A 15,532-nucleotide genomic window follows, 5' to 3' on the forward strand; every position below is an offset into this window, starting at 1 on the left:
AATGAACAAGTTAAAAGGGACATTTTAGAGGATAGAAATGATATAGCAGTAGTATCTTGCATTGTACTTCTGGGAAATAATGTAAGTACAGCTGAAACTAAATTTTTAATGCAGTACTGCTTTGAATTATTGTACCAACACAGGGGCCCGAACCAAATCACTAAATCTGAACACCTCTATCTATGGTGTCATCCACATCCAAATATTGTAACTTGGGACCCATCTTTAACATTAGTTATTACTTGTTTTAGTTGTCAGAATAGCATGTTTTTTAAGGGAAAACTACTTCACTCTATACTAGTTTATATTTTATATTCCCCTTATGATGCCAATGAGGGTAGTTATGTGACTTGGAACCTCACAACATTTTGATTAACAAACTAAGCACACTAAAATTAATGTACATTAAATGGTTTAAAAACTATTAGGTCTCAAAATGGAAATAGCAAATAATCATCAAGGGGGTCTGTTTCCAGTGGTCCCATGGGGATTGGTTCTTGGACCTACACTATTTAACATTTTTATCAGTGACCTGGTGGAAAACAAAAAGTCATCACTGATAAAATAGGCAGATGAGACAAAAATTGGGGGAGTGGTAAATAATGAAGAGGACAGGTCAGTGGGATTGCTTGATAAACTGGACACAAGCAAATGTACATTTTAATATGGCTAAATGTGAATGTATACATCTAGGAGCAAAGAATGTATGCCATACTTACAGAATGCGGGATTCTATCCTGGGAAGCAGCAACTGTCAAGATGTTTCGTAGGTTGTGGTGGACAGTGAGCCGAACAAGAGCTCCCAATGTGATACTGTAGTCAAAAGAGCTAATGCAATCCTGAGATGCATAAACCGGGAAATCTCAACTAGGAATAGAGAAATTATTTTACCTCTATATTTGGCATTGGTGCAGCTGCTCTGGCACCGCTGTGTCCTGTTCTGGTGCCCACAGTTCAAGAAGAATGTCGATAAATTGGAGAGGGCCCAGAGAAGAGCCACGAGAATGATTAAACATGAGAAAACATGCCTTGTAGTGGTAGACTCAGAGCTCAATCTGTTCTCCAACACTGACAATTTTTAAATCAAGATTGCATGTTTATCTAATTATTTTGGGGAAGTTCTATGGCCTGTGTCATACAAGAGGTCAGACTTAGATGATCTGACCTTGGAATCTATGAAACTATGAACTGCTGGAAGGTCTGTGTTACTAACGACACAGGCATCTATTGATAGGAGAATTCATTTCTCTCTTCTGTATTACTGGTGCTGTGGTAAAGTTTGAGTATTGAAGTTATTTAATATTGGTCCACATATTCTTTTTATACATAGGGCAACATTCACCTCTGAGGTACTCTCCAGAATAACTCTATTTCAGTCAATTTCAGCTTTACACTGATGTGACTGAGTTGCAATTGATTAACACTTGTAAATGCTGGTGTAAATAAATCTGTTTTATGTTTGATGATACCCAGAAGGTGTCGTTCTTGTAAATAGTATAAAAGTGATCGATATCCTAATTAGGTGCATCGTTGAGGCATGCTACGTTAAAGAAAAAAGCACGAGAGGAAATTTATGGAATCATATAGTGTGAGGCAATTCAAAGTGGTATAAAAATGATAAATTAATCATTCAACACTTGTTACAATTCCCATAATGGTGTCCCTTTAATAAAATCTCATGTTAAAATTTTTTAGTAAAGATGTTTGCTTCGGGCTTTTTAGGAAATGAAGTTGAGCAATAGAGGTAAAAGTTTAGCTATTACAATGAAATATCTGAAAAATTCAGTTCTCCTAAAATATGCTAGTATTTCCTGACGACAAAATGCCATCATCTACCACATAATATTTTAGCCAAGACTTCATTATTCTCAGTATTATTGGTATTTGAAATTCATATTAAAACATTGCAAAACCAAGGGCTTTTTGGCCTGATTCTCTCCTCAGACTAGTTTTATGTATAATTTAACTGACGTCAGTAGAGTTATTCCTGGATAAGTGGGAAGAAAAAACCTGGCCCTTGACTCAACCTTTCTCAGTAGTTCATACAATCACTGGATGTGAATTCATGTTTTAAATGTTGTTTGGAGCTGTCCTGATAAAATGTCTGTATAACACTGTAGAAATGCAAATACTAAATGTTGTTACTTGGCATCAGGTGCTCACTGTCTTTTGTGCCAAACACAAATAATTCCTAAATGACTTTATAACTTCATTAACAATTTTTGCTAACAGGTTTCCTTTCAGCTGAGAGCCTAGCAATCTCAGGGCATGATATCCATTGGCTCATGTTCTTTTTCATCTAGTAGCCCATTTCCATTGGACATGCATGCCTATCATTGTATATTAAGATGATTAATACTGCTGTATATTGTCAATCCTAACTTTGTTTTTCATACCATATCTGCATCAAATTGTTTTTTTCCTTTAACGTGCCTGTAGAAGTGGTTATGGCTTAAAATCAGTTACATTTTGTAACATTTTCTGTAGTCTAATGACATTTGAGAACATGCTGTTAAAAGATTTTTGATGCTGGACTGGGATATTTAAATAATAAGTATGAAGTTTTGAAACCTCTTATGGTTTCTCCTTCAGATATGTTTTTAATGACCTACTCTTTGTTTGATGTTGTTAAATGCAAAGACCATCTATTGTATATACTTTAACAAATACATAGAAAAGCTGCAGACCTAGAAACAGGACCTGAGGCATTAAGAGTAGCTGCCACAAGCTGAGTCTTTAAAACATGGGCCCAACACTAGCCCCTGTTATCTGTCTACTACTGATCTCACTTGGTGGCAACCTCCCCATTCATTACTAGGGTTTCCATTATTGTTCCTATAGTTTCCAGCAAAGGGACACCTTATAACTAAGAAACACTGTGGAGGAGCAATGTGCTCTTCCACCATCTCCATTATAGATTGGAAGAGAGGCAAGTGATCTGCTGGTCTACTTGGGATGCACTGTTATGGAGAAGACTGGAGTCCTGCATTGTCTTGTAGCCCAGTTCTGTGCTTATAACCTCATTATATAAAATTCTTCTGTCTTACACCAGTGTGAGAGAGCAGGATGTAGTCCATTGACTTCAGGGAAGGTTGCACAGGGTGTAAGTCACTGCAGAATTTGGCCATTGATCTTTCACTTCATAGCTTGGAATGGGCTGGAATGTTACAGAGGCGGTGTATTTAGCTCCTGGAGAAAGCACAAAAGTGACCTCCTGGGACAACTAAGGAATGGTGATGATGTGTTCTAAAGAGAATCTTGCAAGTCCTAGAAAAATAAATGGGAGCCATGTGTACTGTATACATCCAAGGGCTGACTTTGGCTTTAAACCTTTAAAAATATCTTTGCACTTGTTAGTTCTCATATGCAGAGTTGTGGTACATTTATTGCACAGTTCTGTAGTTTGTAGTAGTTTTATATCACAGTCTCTTTTCCCCAGAAACTGATTGCCCAATTAATAAAGGGACAGTTTTACAAATGGTCTAGTTAATAGGCAATCAACTCCAAGTCTTCTACACAGACATAAAGGATTATATTTATTTCAGGAAACTAATTAATTTGGACATTGCTGGGTTATAATCAACCTTGAAAGACTGAAAGTTGTTAATATTGCATAGAATTGGTTTAGTTTTAAAAATATAGCAGCAAAATGTAGCTGCTACTAGAGAATTCACTAAAGTAAACAGCTGTTCAACACTGTGTGTGACACATCTGTTTCAGACTAGATTTTAAAAATAACAGTTTGAAAATGCTCAGGTAAGCAAATATACTAATTGGATGGTATTGAAAATGGCAGATCTGTCTACCTTGAACTATTATTGGGATCTAAATAAGGACTTCATTTTATTACATAATATGTGTTTGTTGTAAGCTCTGAAGTGCTTATATTCATCAGTTTGCACATCCAGAGCAAAGGTATGCAGCCAATTTAGTCATTTTGCCTCATTTTCAAATTAATATGATTGGCATAATCCAAACACACTGCTTTTAAGCTAATTTACATCTGTCTTGATGTTCAGTCAATTATGTAAAAGATAACTGTCAATTTGTCAGTAATATATAAACACATATTTATTGTTTTAAATTGTATGCTGCTTTCTGTTAGATTAACAGGAGAATATTATTTTGGGCCTGATCCTGTGTGGTCCTTCCACAAACTTAAATAGGACTTGAGTCTTCACTTCATGGCAGCCCTTAATAGCTAATGAATTGATTGTATTAGCTGGTCTTACTGTACTGACTAGTTCTATCACATTTGACTGGGGAAGAAGGATGGTCTTGTATTTCAAGTAAAGGCCTGGAAGACAGGTGATCAGGGTAAACTTAGTGAAGTCAGTTAGTGGTATCTGAGGCCTAGTTCTTTGACAGTTGTAAAAGCATGTTGAGATTCTGAGATGGAAAGTGATATATAACTGCAAAATATTGTTTCACCAAAGAAAATTATAGATGTTCAGCTAATTCAACAAAAAAATGTCACAAATATGGTCTTTATTCTTTCAATAAATGTTTGATATATGAGGATGAAATAACTAATACTAATGACAACATTGTGAATCTAGCTAACTTTTGCTTTTAGTGACTGAAATGACACAACTGGCTTGACAACATGATACATCCACAAGCATCTTTATTTTTTACTTTAAGGTGAAGAATGTGAATTTGATATAAATGACTGTGACAGCAATCCGTGTCACCATGCTGGGACTTGCATAGACCAACCCAACGGTTATACGTGCCATTGTCCACACGGCTGGGTTGGAGCAAATTGTGAAATTCGTAAGTGTTACAAAGATTGTTTGTGTTGCTTTGTAATAGCCTTTTGATATATGTATAACTCATTGTCCTGGAAACGTCTAATAATGGACCAACATTATACTAAAAGAATCGTAGGCAGTTCTTAAACAATACCTCGATATGCACAGAATGAAGGAAAATGCACTCTAAAAAGAATTATAATGTAGCAAGGTTGCATAAAATCCTAAAATTAGTCTTTTAGACCAAATTTTCTAAAGTGTCCACTGATTTTTAGATGCTTCTGTTTCTGGGTGTTCAACTTTGAGACACCATATGCCTGATTTTCAGAAGTGCTGAGCACCCATAACTCCAGCAGAAGTCAGTGTGAGCTGTTGGTGCTCAGCACCTCTGTAAATTGAACCCAAAGTGTCTCAAGGCGGGCACCAAAATTGGTGGCCACTTCTGAAAATTTTGGCTGGTGCACCTAGTGATCGCAAAGTTTAATTTCACAATTGTGATTACACCTTAACTCGGTAAACGTAAAGCTTATGGGCCTGATCAGTGATGAGCTGCCAAAATCTTAACAGCTGGTTCCCTCCTCACCCCATGAGGGGCTTGTGGCCTGCCCTGGATCCCTGCCACATCCACCCCTCTCCCCGTCCCATGATTGCCCCCAGAACCGGGCAGGAGGGTCTCGTGGGCCACTGTAGTGGGTGCCCACCCCACCCCTAAGAGCCAGAGGGACCTGCCGGTGGGCGAGGTAGGCAGTCCCGACAATGCTTACCTGGGGCAGCTCCCGGGAAGCATCCGGCAGGTCCCTCTGGCTCCTAAGGGCTGGGTAGCATAGCTCGGGGGGAGCGGCCACTCCCCTCACTTATCACATCAAAAGTGGTGCCTTAGGCGCCGACTCAGTGGGTGCTCCGGGGCTGGAGCACCCACAGGGAAAATTTGGTGGGTGCAGAGCTCCCACCGGCAGCTCCCCGCCCCGCCCCATGCCCGGCCCCAGCTCACCTCTGCTCCGCCTCCACCTCCGCCCCTGAACGCACCGCCCTGCTCTGCTTTTCCGCCCGCCCCCCCGCTTCCCGCAAATCAGCTGTTGGCGCAGGAAGCCTGGGAGGGCTGAGAAGCAGGCTGTGGCTTCGTGCTCAGGCTCAGGGAGGCGGAGGTGAGCTGGGGCAGGGAGCAGTTCCCTCCCCCCCACCCCACCGGTTACCTGCTGCAGTGTGGGCAGCCCTCCTCGCGTGCCCCCCCCCCGCCCCAGCTCTCCTCTGTTCCACCTCCTTGGGCCTGAGCACAAAGCCGCCACCTGCTTCTCAGCCCTCCCAGGCTTCCCATGCGAGCAGCTGATTCACAGGAAGCTGGGGGGGGGGGGAGGGGGAGGCGAGAAGCGCAGTGGAGGTGAGCTGGGGCAGGGCGGGGAGGGGAGCTGCACCCACCAAATTTTCCCCATGGGTGCTCCAGCCCTGGAGCACCCACGGAGTCAGTGCCTAAGGTGCCACTTTTGGCGGGCTGTTAAATTTAGAAGCCCTTTTAGAACCTGTTGTCCCTCATGGGACAACTCACCACTGGGCCTGATTTCAGAGACTCCTATTGACTTCAGCTGGAGCTGCAGAAGAACAGCACGTCTGAAAAGCAGGCCCTATGTTTATGCTTCACTGAGGCCTTGTGTTTGGTCGTTGACAGCACTTCTGTCTCCTTTACTGGGAAGTTTAATGGTATATTTGACCATTTCACTGTTCACATACTACAGTGAAGGATCCCTTCCAAATATCAGATAGTTACTCAGATTGATTTAAGGGCTTGAAGCTGCCCAGTGCAGTTGCAGACTATTGCATGAATAAGTGCAAGATAAAAAGTAATGAACTCAGAAGGTACTCAGGAGAATCCCATCCTGCATTAGTGAGAACCTGGCAGAATGTCACAAAGTTACTCCTACTGGAATAAAGCCAAAGAAGTATATGTGTAGTTAAGCTCCTCTATAATAGGGGGGATCATATTTTGGACCATGTCTCCTTAAATATGCCCACTTTCCACCCAAACCCTTTTCTTTTTAAATCCTGTGCTCTTGAGACTGATTTCTACGCAGGCAGTGCCTAAAGCTCAACCTTACTTCTACTCACATGTCACCTCTGCTCACCCTTCTGTTGGAGCGCAATCACTCCATACTTTTTATCATGTAAGCATTTGCTAGATTAAGGCCTAAATCTATGCATTTGTTGTTCATGAATTCAGTTTCATTGATTAATCATAGGACAGCACAAATACAAACCATTAAAGACACAGTGTTGATGATATCAACCACTTCAAGGGCCAAATTATGTTTGGTCTCTGTACAAAGTTTTCCTTGCCATCTTGGGTCCTTTTGCATGGTCTCTTGCAATCCTTTGATTTCTGCTTCTGGATAGCACTGCTAGCCACTCCCAAGATAGTAAATCCATTGTGTGTCTCACCTTTGATTTGCAGACAGTGCATGCTGCCTGTTTGAAGGCAGTGCATGCTGCAGTCCGGGGAGCTTTTAGGTGCAGTGCCTTCTACAGGTCCTCTTATAGAATTGCTTCTGCGAGGCAGAGATGAGCCTTCAATAGGTCTGTGAGGCCTGCTCAGGCATAGTGATACCTGAACCGGGCACATCTATGTAATCAGTAAGGCAATGCCATTCTGAGTGACTGCAGCTTCCTTATGTGGTAGGCAGTGGGCTGACAGAAAAATGATTTTAATTCCTTGAGACATGCAATAATCCTCTAGAAATGCATTCCCTGGAGTACCTTGATATAATAATTGCATTACTATTATGGAATGGAATGAAAATACATAAAAGGAAGACAGGCAGAGCTATGTACTTACTGGGCACTGCAAAGCTGAGCTATGAAATTAGCAGCATCTGTTCAGGGATCCTCCTTTTTATCCAGACTTCTAGATCCACTGAGGACTAGGTCCTCAGGTAGAGTCCTGCATGTATCAGCACAAGGGGAAAAGCGATGAGCAGGACTGAGAGCAAGGGAAGCCTCCTCTGCTGCACATCTGAAAAATTATTCCTGCCTGATCAGAGGAGAAAGCTTGTGAGGGGAATTTATTGCTAAGGGTACATCTACACAGCAAAAAAAAGTATATTCTTAACTCAGGGTACCTAACTCAGGTTCAAATAGCAATGAAGACAGCAACTCAGCTTTTAACTGCATTAGTAGCTTGAGTTCAACCCCAGGCTCTTCTATAGGCTTTACCTTAAGGTGCTAATCCAAGTTAAATGCACAGTTGGTGTGTCTTCACTGCTATCTTAACTAGATCTGAGTTAAGAACACACCTGTTTTTGCAGTGTAGAGATATATTATGTGCCTGATTAGCAAGATGAGATTCATGCCTAGGCCCATGATTCTAAGACATCCACTCTACTTATTTACCCATTTGTAAGTAAGGGGGCAGGTGCACACAGAGCTTAGACCTCATTCTGCTCAGTGGGGAGAACTGTCTCTCGGCTTAACCCTGCTTGCACTCAGACATGGAAATCAATGGGAGTCTTGTCATTGTCTTCAGTGGGTTGTGCATTTCACCCCAGTTGTGTCCTGGATGGTCGAGGACTGATCTTCACATTATATCCCTGGCTTCCTTAAGCATTGCCTTCACCAGCAGTAACCCCTTGTTGGATCTCTTCTATAGCAGCTACATGCACTGATGACGCTTACTACTGCTGTATAGTGAGACTTACTGTGTTAGTCTGTTTCATAGTTCCACTGACAGGGCCTAGGCCAATAGCCATGTCTGTCTTCCACCCCGTTCTCACCAGTGGTGGCCCTATGGACATCTGAATGTTAATGCCTTGGATAATATCACCTGCTGATGCTGCAATCAGGAGCCTATAGCAATTTACCTGCCATGTTAATGTTTAGAAAATAGATTTATACTATTAGGTACTGTAAATCATCTCTTCTGGTCTTTAAACAACCCCTCAAATCTTGCCAAGTCCATCATTGGAAGCAAGCTCCCCACTGACCAGGACCCACCAACACCAAGCCATAAGAACAGTCTGCAGGTTTTGCATCTTTCTCCACTGCTACCATGATAAATACCCCCCACAACACACCTTTTAAGATACCTGTGTACTACACAGGCCTATCACAAAATAAGGTGTACCTCATCCAGTGCACTAAATGCCTCTGTAACAACTACGTGGGTGAAACAAGACAATCACTATACTCTCTAATGAACTCACACAGAAAAATGATAAAAGACAAAAACACCCTATTGGCGGCAGGCGAACATTTTTCACAAAATGATCACTCCGTATATAACCTCTCAGTCCTTGTCCTCAAAGAAAACTTGCACACCATCTTCAAGAGATGAGCCTGGGAACTTAAATTTGTAACTTTGTTAGACACTAAACATCAATAAAGACACTGGATTTGTAGTTCATTGCAGCAATCTATACCATACTAACCGTCCTTGGTCCTATGACTGCAGAGGTATGGCCTCTTACAACATGTTAACGCCTCATGCTAAACAATCTGTTCCATCTTGCATTTAGCTGTGACACTCTGAGTACCTTTCCCAGACCTGAAGAAGAGCTCTGTGTAAGTTTGAAAGCTTATGTCTTTCACCAACAGCAGTTGGTCAAATAAAAGATATTACCTCACCCACCTTGCCTCTGCAAATAACATGTCATTTATAGGGCACCTGTCTAGAAAACCTACATGTGGCACTTTACAACAGTCAAACATAAATATAATACAACCAAAAAAGTTCAGCACTTGGTGTAAAGCTACAGAATTAAACTTATACCTTAAAAACACTTAAACTTAGAAAAGAAAAAAAGCCAGGATTTCAGCTTGTATATAAAGGATTACCAAAATAAATCTGGATGGATTTCTGAAGAAATCTTTTTTCAGAATAGCATTGAAAACACTTGATCTTCAATAGAGTTTTCAAAAGAGCCGTGTACCTCAGGGAACTCCTTTTCTCTATCTTTGAGTTGTCTAAGAAATGACTAAATGGTTAGAGGCCAAGTACAATTCGTAGTATGCCTACAAAAGAAAAGGGCCACATTCAAACTTGGTATAAACAGGCATGACTCAGGACTTGTGTACATTTAAAACATGACAGTGGCACAGCTGCAGTGCTTCAGGATAGACACTATTTACACTGGTGGAAGAAGTTGTCCTGTCAGCATAGATAATCCACCTCCCTAGCGGTAGCTAGGTTAATGGAAGAATGTTTCCATTGACCTAGTGCTGTCTACACAAGGACTTAGGTTGGCTTAATTATGCTGCTCAGGAGTGTGGATTTTTCATATCCCTGACCAGTGTAATTAAACCAACCTAATTTTCTAGTGCAGACCAGGCCTCAGTTGACTTGACTGGAGTTGATCCTATTGTTCATTGTCTCAATTTGGCCCATTGATTTTTATATGTCAACTAACCTGCCTCCATTTCAGCAGTGTATACCTCCTTGTCAGAGCCAAGAGGACCATCCATCAGACAGCCTCAGCCGTTTCCACATACTGACACACTGGAAATTAAATTCACCACCGAAGCACTAGCTTCATGTGATTGATCCACCCTCCTGACCTGATTGACTCAAAAATGCGATGAAGTCGAGTTCCAGACTTTCACAGGAGATGGAGTGTGGTGGTGTAACTCAGCCACATTCCTAAACTGATCCAGCCTTGCCTTTTATGATGAGCTGCTGTTAATCAGAAAGGAGGCTGGTGAGATTGTGCATTACTTCATCCTTTTGCAGAGAAACTGTCTAAAATTGGCAGTTCCACATCCAGTGCAGCTTTTTCACAACGGATCCAACTATCTGTTACACTGGGGTTATTGTTTTTACAGGTATTTCAGAGTTAAGGCTCTTCAACTACGTGTTAAACTGTATCCTTTAACTACCTTCCAAATATTCTCCAGTCAGTCAATTCAGCAAGAAATAATTTGCCTCCCAATGAAACCCCACATTTATATCATCATTTTGTGGTTTTTCCCAGTGACAGCAGTGTCTACTGAAAAACAATGGAATTAAAAATAAATCCTAGAGGGACACTGCAACCAACCTGAGTTACACAAGAGAAAAATTTTTCCACTAAAATTAAATACTCTTGGCCAATGAGGATAATGTAAGATTAAAGTTTGCAACTATGTGTAAAATTGTCCATTTATAAACCACTTATTGCCTGCACATTATCTTTCAGCACTAATATCTTTTCAGATTCTACGGATATGGATAATCAGCAAGGAAAGTTAAATGATAGTATTACTCAGAGAAAATCATTCACAGGGTAATCCTAGGAGTATATATGTATATGTCATAATCTACAATCTTACTGAATCTTATCATGGTTGCTGTGGCAACTGAGAAGATCATAAATTTGAGTCACAACCACTTTCTTCTTAACCTCTGGAATATGTGCCATGCATCTTTCAGATTCTATCTATGGAAAAAGAACAGAAGAAATTCCTCACATCCTTATCATCCAGAGATTGAAGACAGTAGGTCAGAATCAGGTTTTCCTTGCCTCCAGTGGAGATGTATCTGCTGACATTAGGTCTGAATTTGGCCGAGTATATTTTACAATCTGACAGAACAGTGTCTGATAGATGTGCTATGGAGCAAAAACAAAGGCTTTTCCAAAACTGAAATAAACTTCATACAGCTGGGCAATTTTATTCACTAGCCAGCAGAGAACATTACAATATTAAATCCTTAAAAACAGTACATAACTAAATGCTTTGTGGTCGGGATTAATCAGAATTTCAGGGTTCTGTGCAAAAGCAAATACAAACAAGCAGCCTTGAAAGCTTTCTCAGCTATACAAAGGGTACAAGATAATCTGAGCAAACACAAACTTGAGGAAATAGTGGCATCAATCTTTCATCATCTCCACAGAAACAAAGAACACTGCCCATTTACTTCCCTCTCAGCCTGTCACTGAGCTGTCCTACCCGATGTTATAACCTCACTATTTCCTTGCACCATTGTCCAAGTGATTTTTGTCTACCCTGTAGCCTCCTTTTGTACCACTGCTATACATAGTCAATCAGGACTCTGTCCCCAGATGCCACCCAGCAGATGAGCTCCTAAAATCAGTCATCTATTGGCAATAGCAACTCTTTGACATAATAAATAAGTCCACAATCCCACCAACCCCAGAGTATCTTATTAAGTGCTTTGTCCCAGTCTGGTTTTAAGTACTCAGTGGGCCATTTGAGGATGGTGGATGGAATGTGACATGGCAGGTTCAATCGTGAAGTGAAAATAAATTATAGACACAGTGTCAGACTTCTGCGTCCAAATGGATCTCCATTCATTGAGATTGAGCACTGGTGCCAAGCCGTTTACAATTCCTGCAGGAGCCATGAAGACATTCAGTACTATTGTAGAAATTGTGGGGGGGGAAAAACCCCAAAGCCCACCCTTAACATTTTAAAAGATTGCCAAGAGTTTACAACAGATGGGGTAGAGGTGATATTCAGTTGGAGGTAGTTTGACCAGTGATAGAAATCACCAGATTTGAGGACGACAAACAAGCAATGGAAGATTCAAATCTTCCAGTCAGTTTAGATATCAGCAGTAACTTGATGAATGGAGATGGAGCAGATAAGATACAAAAAGTCACCTGTAGACTAAGGGCTTAGTCCTTTATTTAAGGTACCATCCTGTAAGAAAACCACATGAGGCATTCAGCCTCAGAGAGGATGCAAAGGGCTTGCACAGCCTATGCCTGCTCGGTACTGTAATTCATTTATCAGGTCCAGGGTTCTCCCTGCAATGTGATCAGCTAGTTCTGTACGTGTAGGGGGCTAAAACCAGGATCTCACCTCCTTATCCCTTTGGGGCACCCCAGAGGAGTAAGGAAGGGAGCAGCTTTTCCCCTTGAGCACAGGGACTGCAATTGTGGTGGATCCTTCCACCTCCTCGCCCTCGTGTACCTTTGTAAGGCCTAGGAGCAGTCAGGCCCTAAATGAATCTTTGACTGTATTATAAAACAAAATCTATTTATTTAGAGTCTAATCACCCAACATAAAACATGCAGAGACTCAGTACTGTTTATGTGGTTTTTCTTGATGATTATATAGCTGAAATGAAGTGGAAATGTTTTGATGCAAAAATAATAGGCTTGTGTTCAAAGGCATCAGTCTAATGTGAGGATACACCAAGGCTACGCTATCTCCTGATCTGGATCTCACACACGGAATACTGAAATGCATTCTTTGCAAGTGAATCCTGCTTATTTTATCAAGGCAGACAACTGTAGTCTCCCAGAACGTGTAGCTGAGATTTAAGAACTGTTCTTTTTTGCTTCCTTGGGTAGAAAGTATGGGAAGCTCAGGACTTGGATTGCCTATAATCAAGTACAGTCTACTTGTTTATGGCTGTATATTGCACTGCTTGAAAGACTTAATAGTTTAATAGTTGGGTCTTTAATTTTTTGCAAACCCTTTGAGATATATGCTCGCAAATCAGTGAGAAACTTTCTCCACACAGGAACCTCTTTTACCAGTATTTCCAGCTGCTTTGCCCTGCAGGAGTCCTTTAAATTATTTAATTGTGTCCAAGAATGATGCTTTTTTTTTTCTTTTTTTTTTGCAAGTGAAGTAATAGTAGCAACTGTTGGTTTTAAAGTGCTACATAAAAGTGAGTGTCTCAAAGCTGTTGAGTGAGAATAATCTCCATCACTGGAGATTTTTGTGGGAACTCTGTCACTAGAGATTTTTTAGGGCAGGTTAGACAATCATCTGTCAGAGATGGTCTAGATAATACTTAGTCCTGCCTTGAGCACAGAGACTCTGAAGGTCCCTTCCAAGCCTACAATTCTCTAATTCCAAGAAGATCTGGAGGTCTGCTCTGGAAGTAAATATAAATCACTGCTGATAATACTGGCTGATGAGACAAATATTGGCAGAATGGTAAATAATGATGAGGACAGGGCAAGTCATATAGAGTGATCTGGTAAGCTGGACCCATTCAAACAAAATGTATTTTGATACAGTCACATGCAAGGTCATAAATCTAAGAGTGCAAGTCATACCTACAGAATGGGGAACTGTATCCTGGAAAACAGTGACTCTGAAAAGGATTTTAGGGGTCATAGTTGACAAGCAACTCAATATGAGTTGTCCCCCAACCTCCGCCATGAACTGATGTGGCAAAAAGGGCAAATGCAATCTTTGGATGTATAAACGAGGGGAATAGTGAATAGAAGTAGAGAGGTGATTTTACCTTTGTATATAGCATTGGTGACGCCAACACTGGATACAGTTCTGGTGTCCCCTTTTTTTTAAACAGCTGTTGAAAAATTTGTGAGGATGCAGAAAAGAGCCACAAAAATTATTCAAGAGCTAGAGAAAATGCCTTACAGCAAAAGACTTACAGAACTCAATCTGTTTGAGAGGTGATTTGTTTATAGTGTAGAAGTACATTCACAAGGAGAGAATATCAGGTACCAAAGGGCTTTAATTTGGCTGAGAAAGGCAGAAGAAGAAGCAATGACCAGAAGTTAAAGACAGACAAATTCAAATGAGAAGTCAGGCATCAATTTTTAACAGTGAGGGTGATAAACCATTGGACAAACTACCAAGGGAAGTGGTGGATTCTCTCTCTCTTGCAGTCTTCAGATCAAGACTGAATGCCTTTCTGGATTCAGTCAAACACAAGGCTCAATGCCAGGGTAGCTGTGTGGAATTCTGTGACCTTTGTTTTAAATAGAAGAGCAGACTAGGAAATGTAATTTCCTTCTGACTTTGAAAGCTATGAATAAACGATGAAAGTATAGATGGGAAAATGGAGGGCTCAAGGCTGTAGAGAAAATCAGTGGCAGAGCCAATAATGAGAACCCTGCATCAATCAGCAGTTACAGAGCCAACTAAAATCAAAATTATCTTTCAGATTTTGTGATATTGGTATTTACAGCATGTTAAATACAGCTATGTCCAAGGCAGAGCCTCAAATGTAAAATATAATTTTAAAGTAGAATATCATTAACAACAGAAGTCTGTACAGAAATGTTGGAAATTAATGCACCCAAAACTTCTATTCAACAGGAAGGAAATAAATAATAATTTCATTTTTGTATTTATTTATGTATTATTGCTAGATCTGCAGTGGAAGTCTGGGCACATGGCAGAGAGTCTAACGAACATGCCTCGTCATTCCCTCTACATCATAATTGGAGCCCTTTGTGTCGCATTTGTCCTAATGCTGATCATTCTGATTGTGGGGATATGTCGCATAAGCCGCATTGAATACCAAGGCTCTTCCAGGCCAGCCTATGAGGAGTTCTACAATTGTAGAAGCATTGACAGTGAATTTAGTAGTGCAATTGCTTCTATCCGACATGCCAGGTTTGTTGTGGGGAAAGGGAAAGTAAATGGAATCTCTTTGCTATATCTACTTCAAATTCTTGTGTAGTAGCACAGCATCAGCCAATTGCTATTGACAAATATGAAGGCTGTACTGCTTCCAAATTAGAAATATCGCATTGTTTTAATTGCTCGTCATTATATCTGGGCTGCAATCTGGTCTCAGTTAAACAGTGTGAATCAAGTGCCACTCCATTGAAGGCAGTAGAGTTCTGGATTTACACAGTGTAACTGAGAGCTGAATCTGTCCCTTTACATCAGTCTGTAAGGTGTTTCCGTTTGGGAAGTGTGCAAGTATTTTTTTTTATTTTGTAAGTTTTTATTCTTCTTGTTATATTTACACATTTCAAAATCTACATATCAAAATTCCATACTTTATCATCCATGTACTTTGGGTAATAATGAATAATGCATTTGGGAACGTTTTATTTGTTTTGTTGCATATATTTTTCAAA

The 15,532-nt window shown here is 40.6% G+C and overlaps 1 protein-coding gene and 1 long non-coding RNA gene across 4 annotated transcripts in view; one reads left to right on the forward strand and one right to left on the reverse strand.

Annotated features, from left to right (window-relative positions):
• Positions 1-15,532, forward strand: part of DNER (delta/notch like EGF repeat containing) — a 276,236-nt gene that overhangs the window by 252,544 nt on the left and 8,160 nt on the right. For both annotated transcript variants that reach the window (XM_073359834.1, XM_073359835.1), the window contains exons 11-12: positions 4,645-4,776; positions 14,813-15,059. In XM_073359834.1, the coding sequence (XP_073215935.1) occupies positions 4,645-4,776; positions 14,813-15,059 (379 nt within the window). The remainder of the gene's footprint in view (positions 1-4,644; positions 4,777-14,812; positions 15,060-15,532) is intronic.
• LOC140917316 (uncharacterized) overlaps positions 1-15,532 on the reverse strand; it is a 75,686-nt gene that overhangs the window by 18,091 nt on the left and 42,063 nt on the right. The gene's annotated exons all lie outside the window — the stretch shown is intronic.

This window comes from Lepidochelys kempii, chromosome 9 (genome assembly GCF_965140265.1).
Source record: "Lepidochelys kempii isolate rLepKem1 chromosome 9, rLepKem1.hap2, whole genome shotgun sequence".
NCBI lineage: Eukaryota > Metazoa > Chordata > Testudines > Cheloniidae > Lepidochelys > Lepidochelys kempii.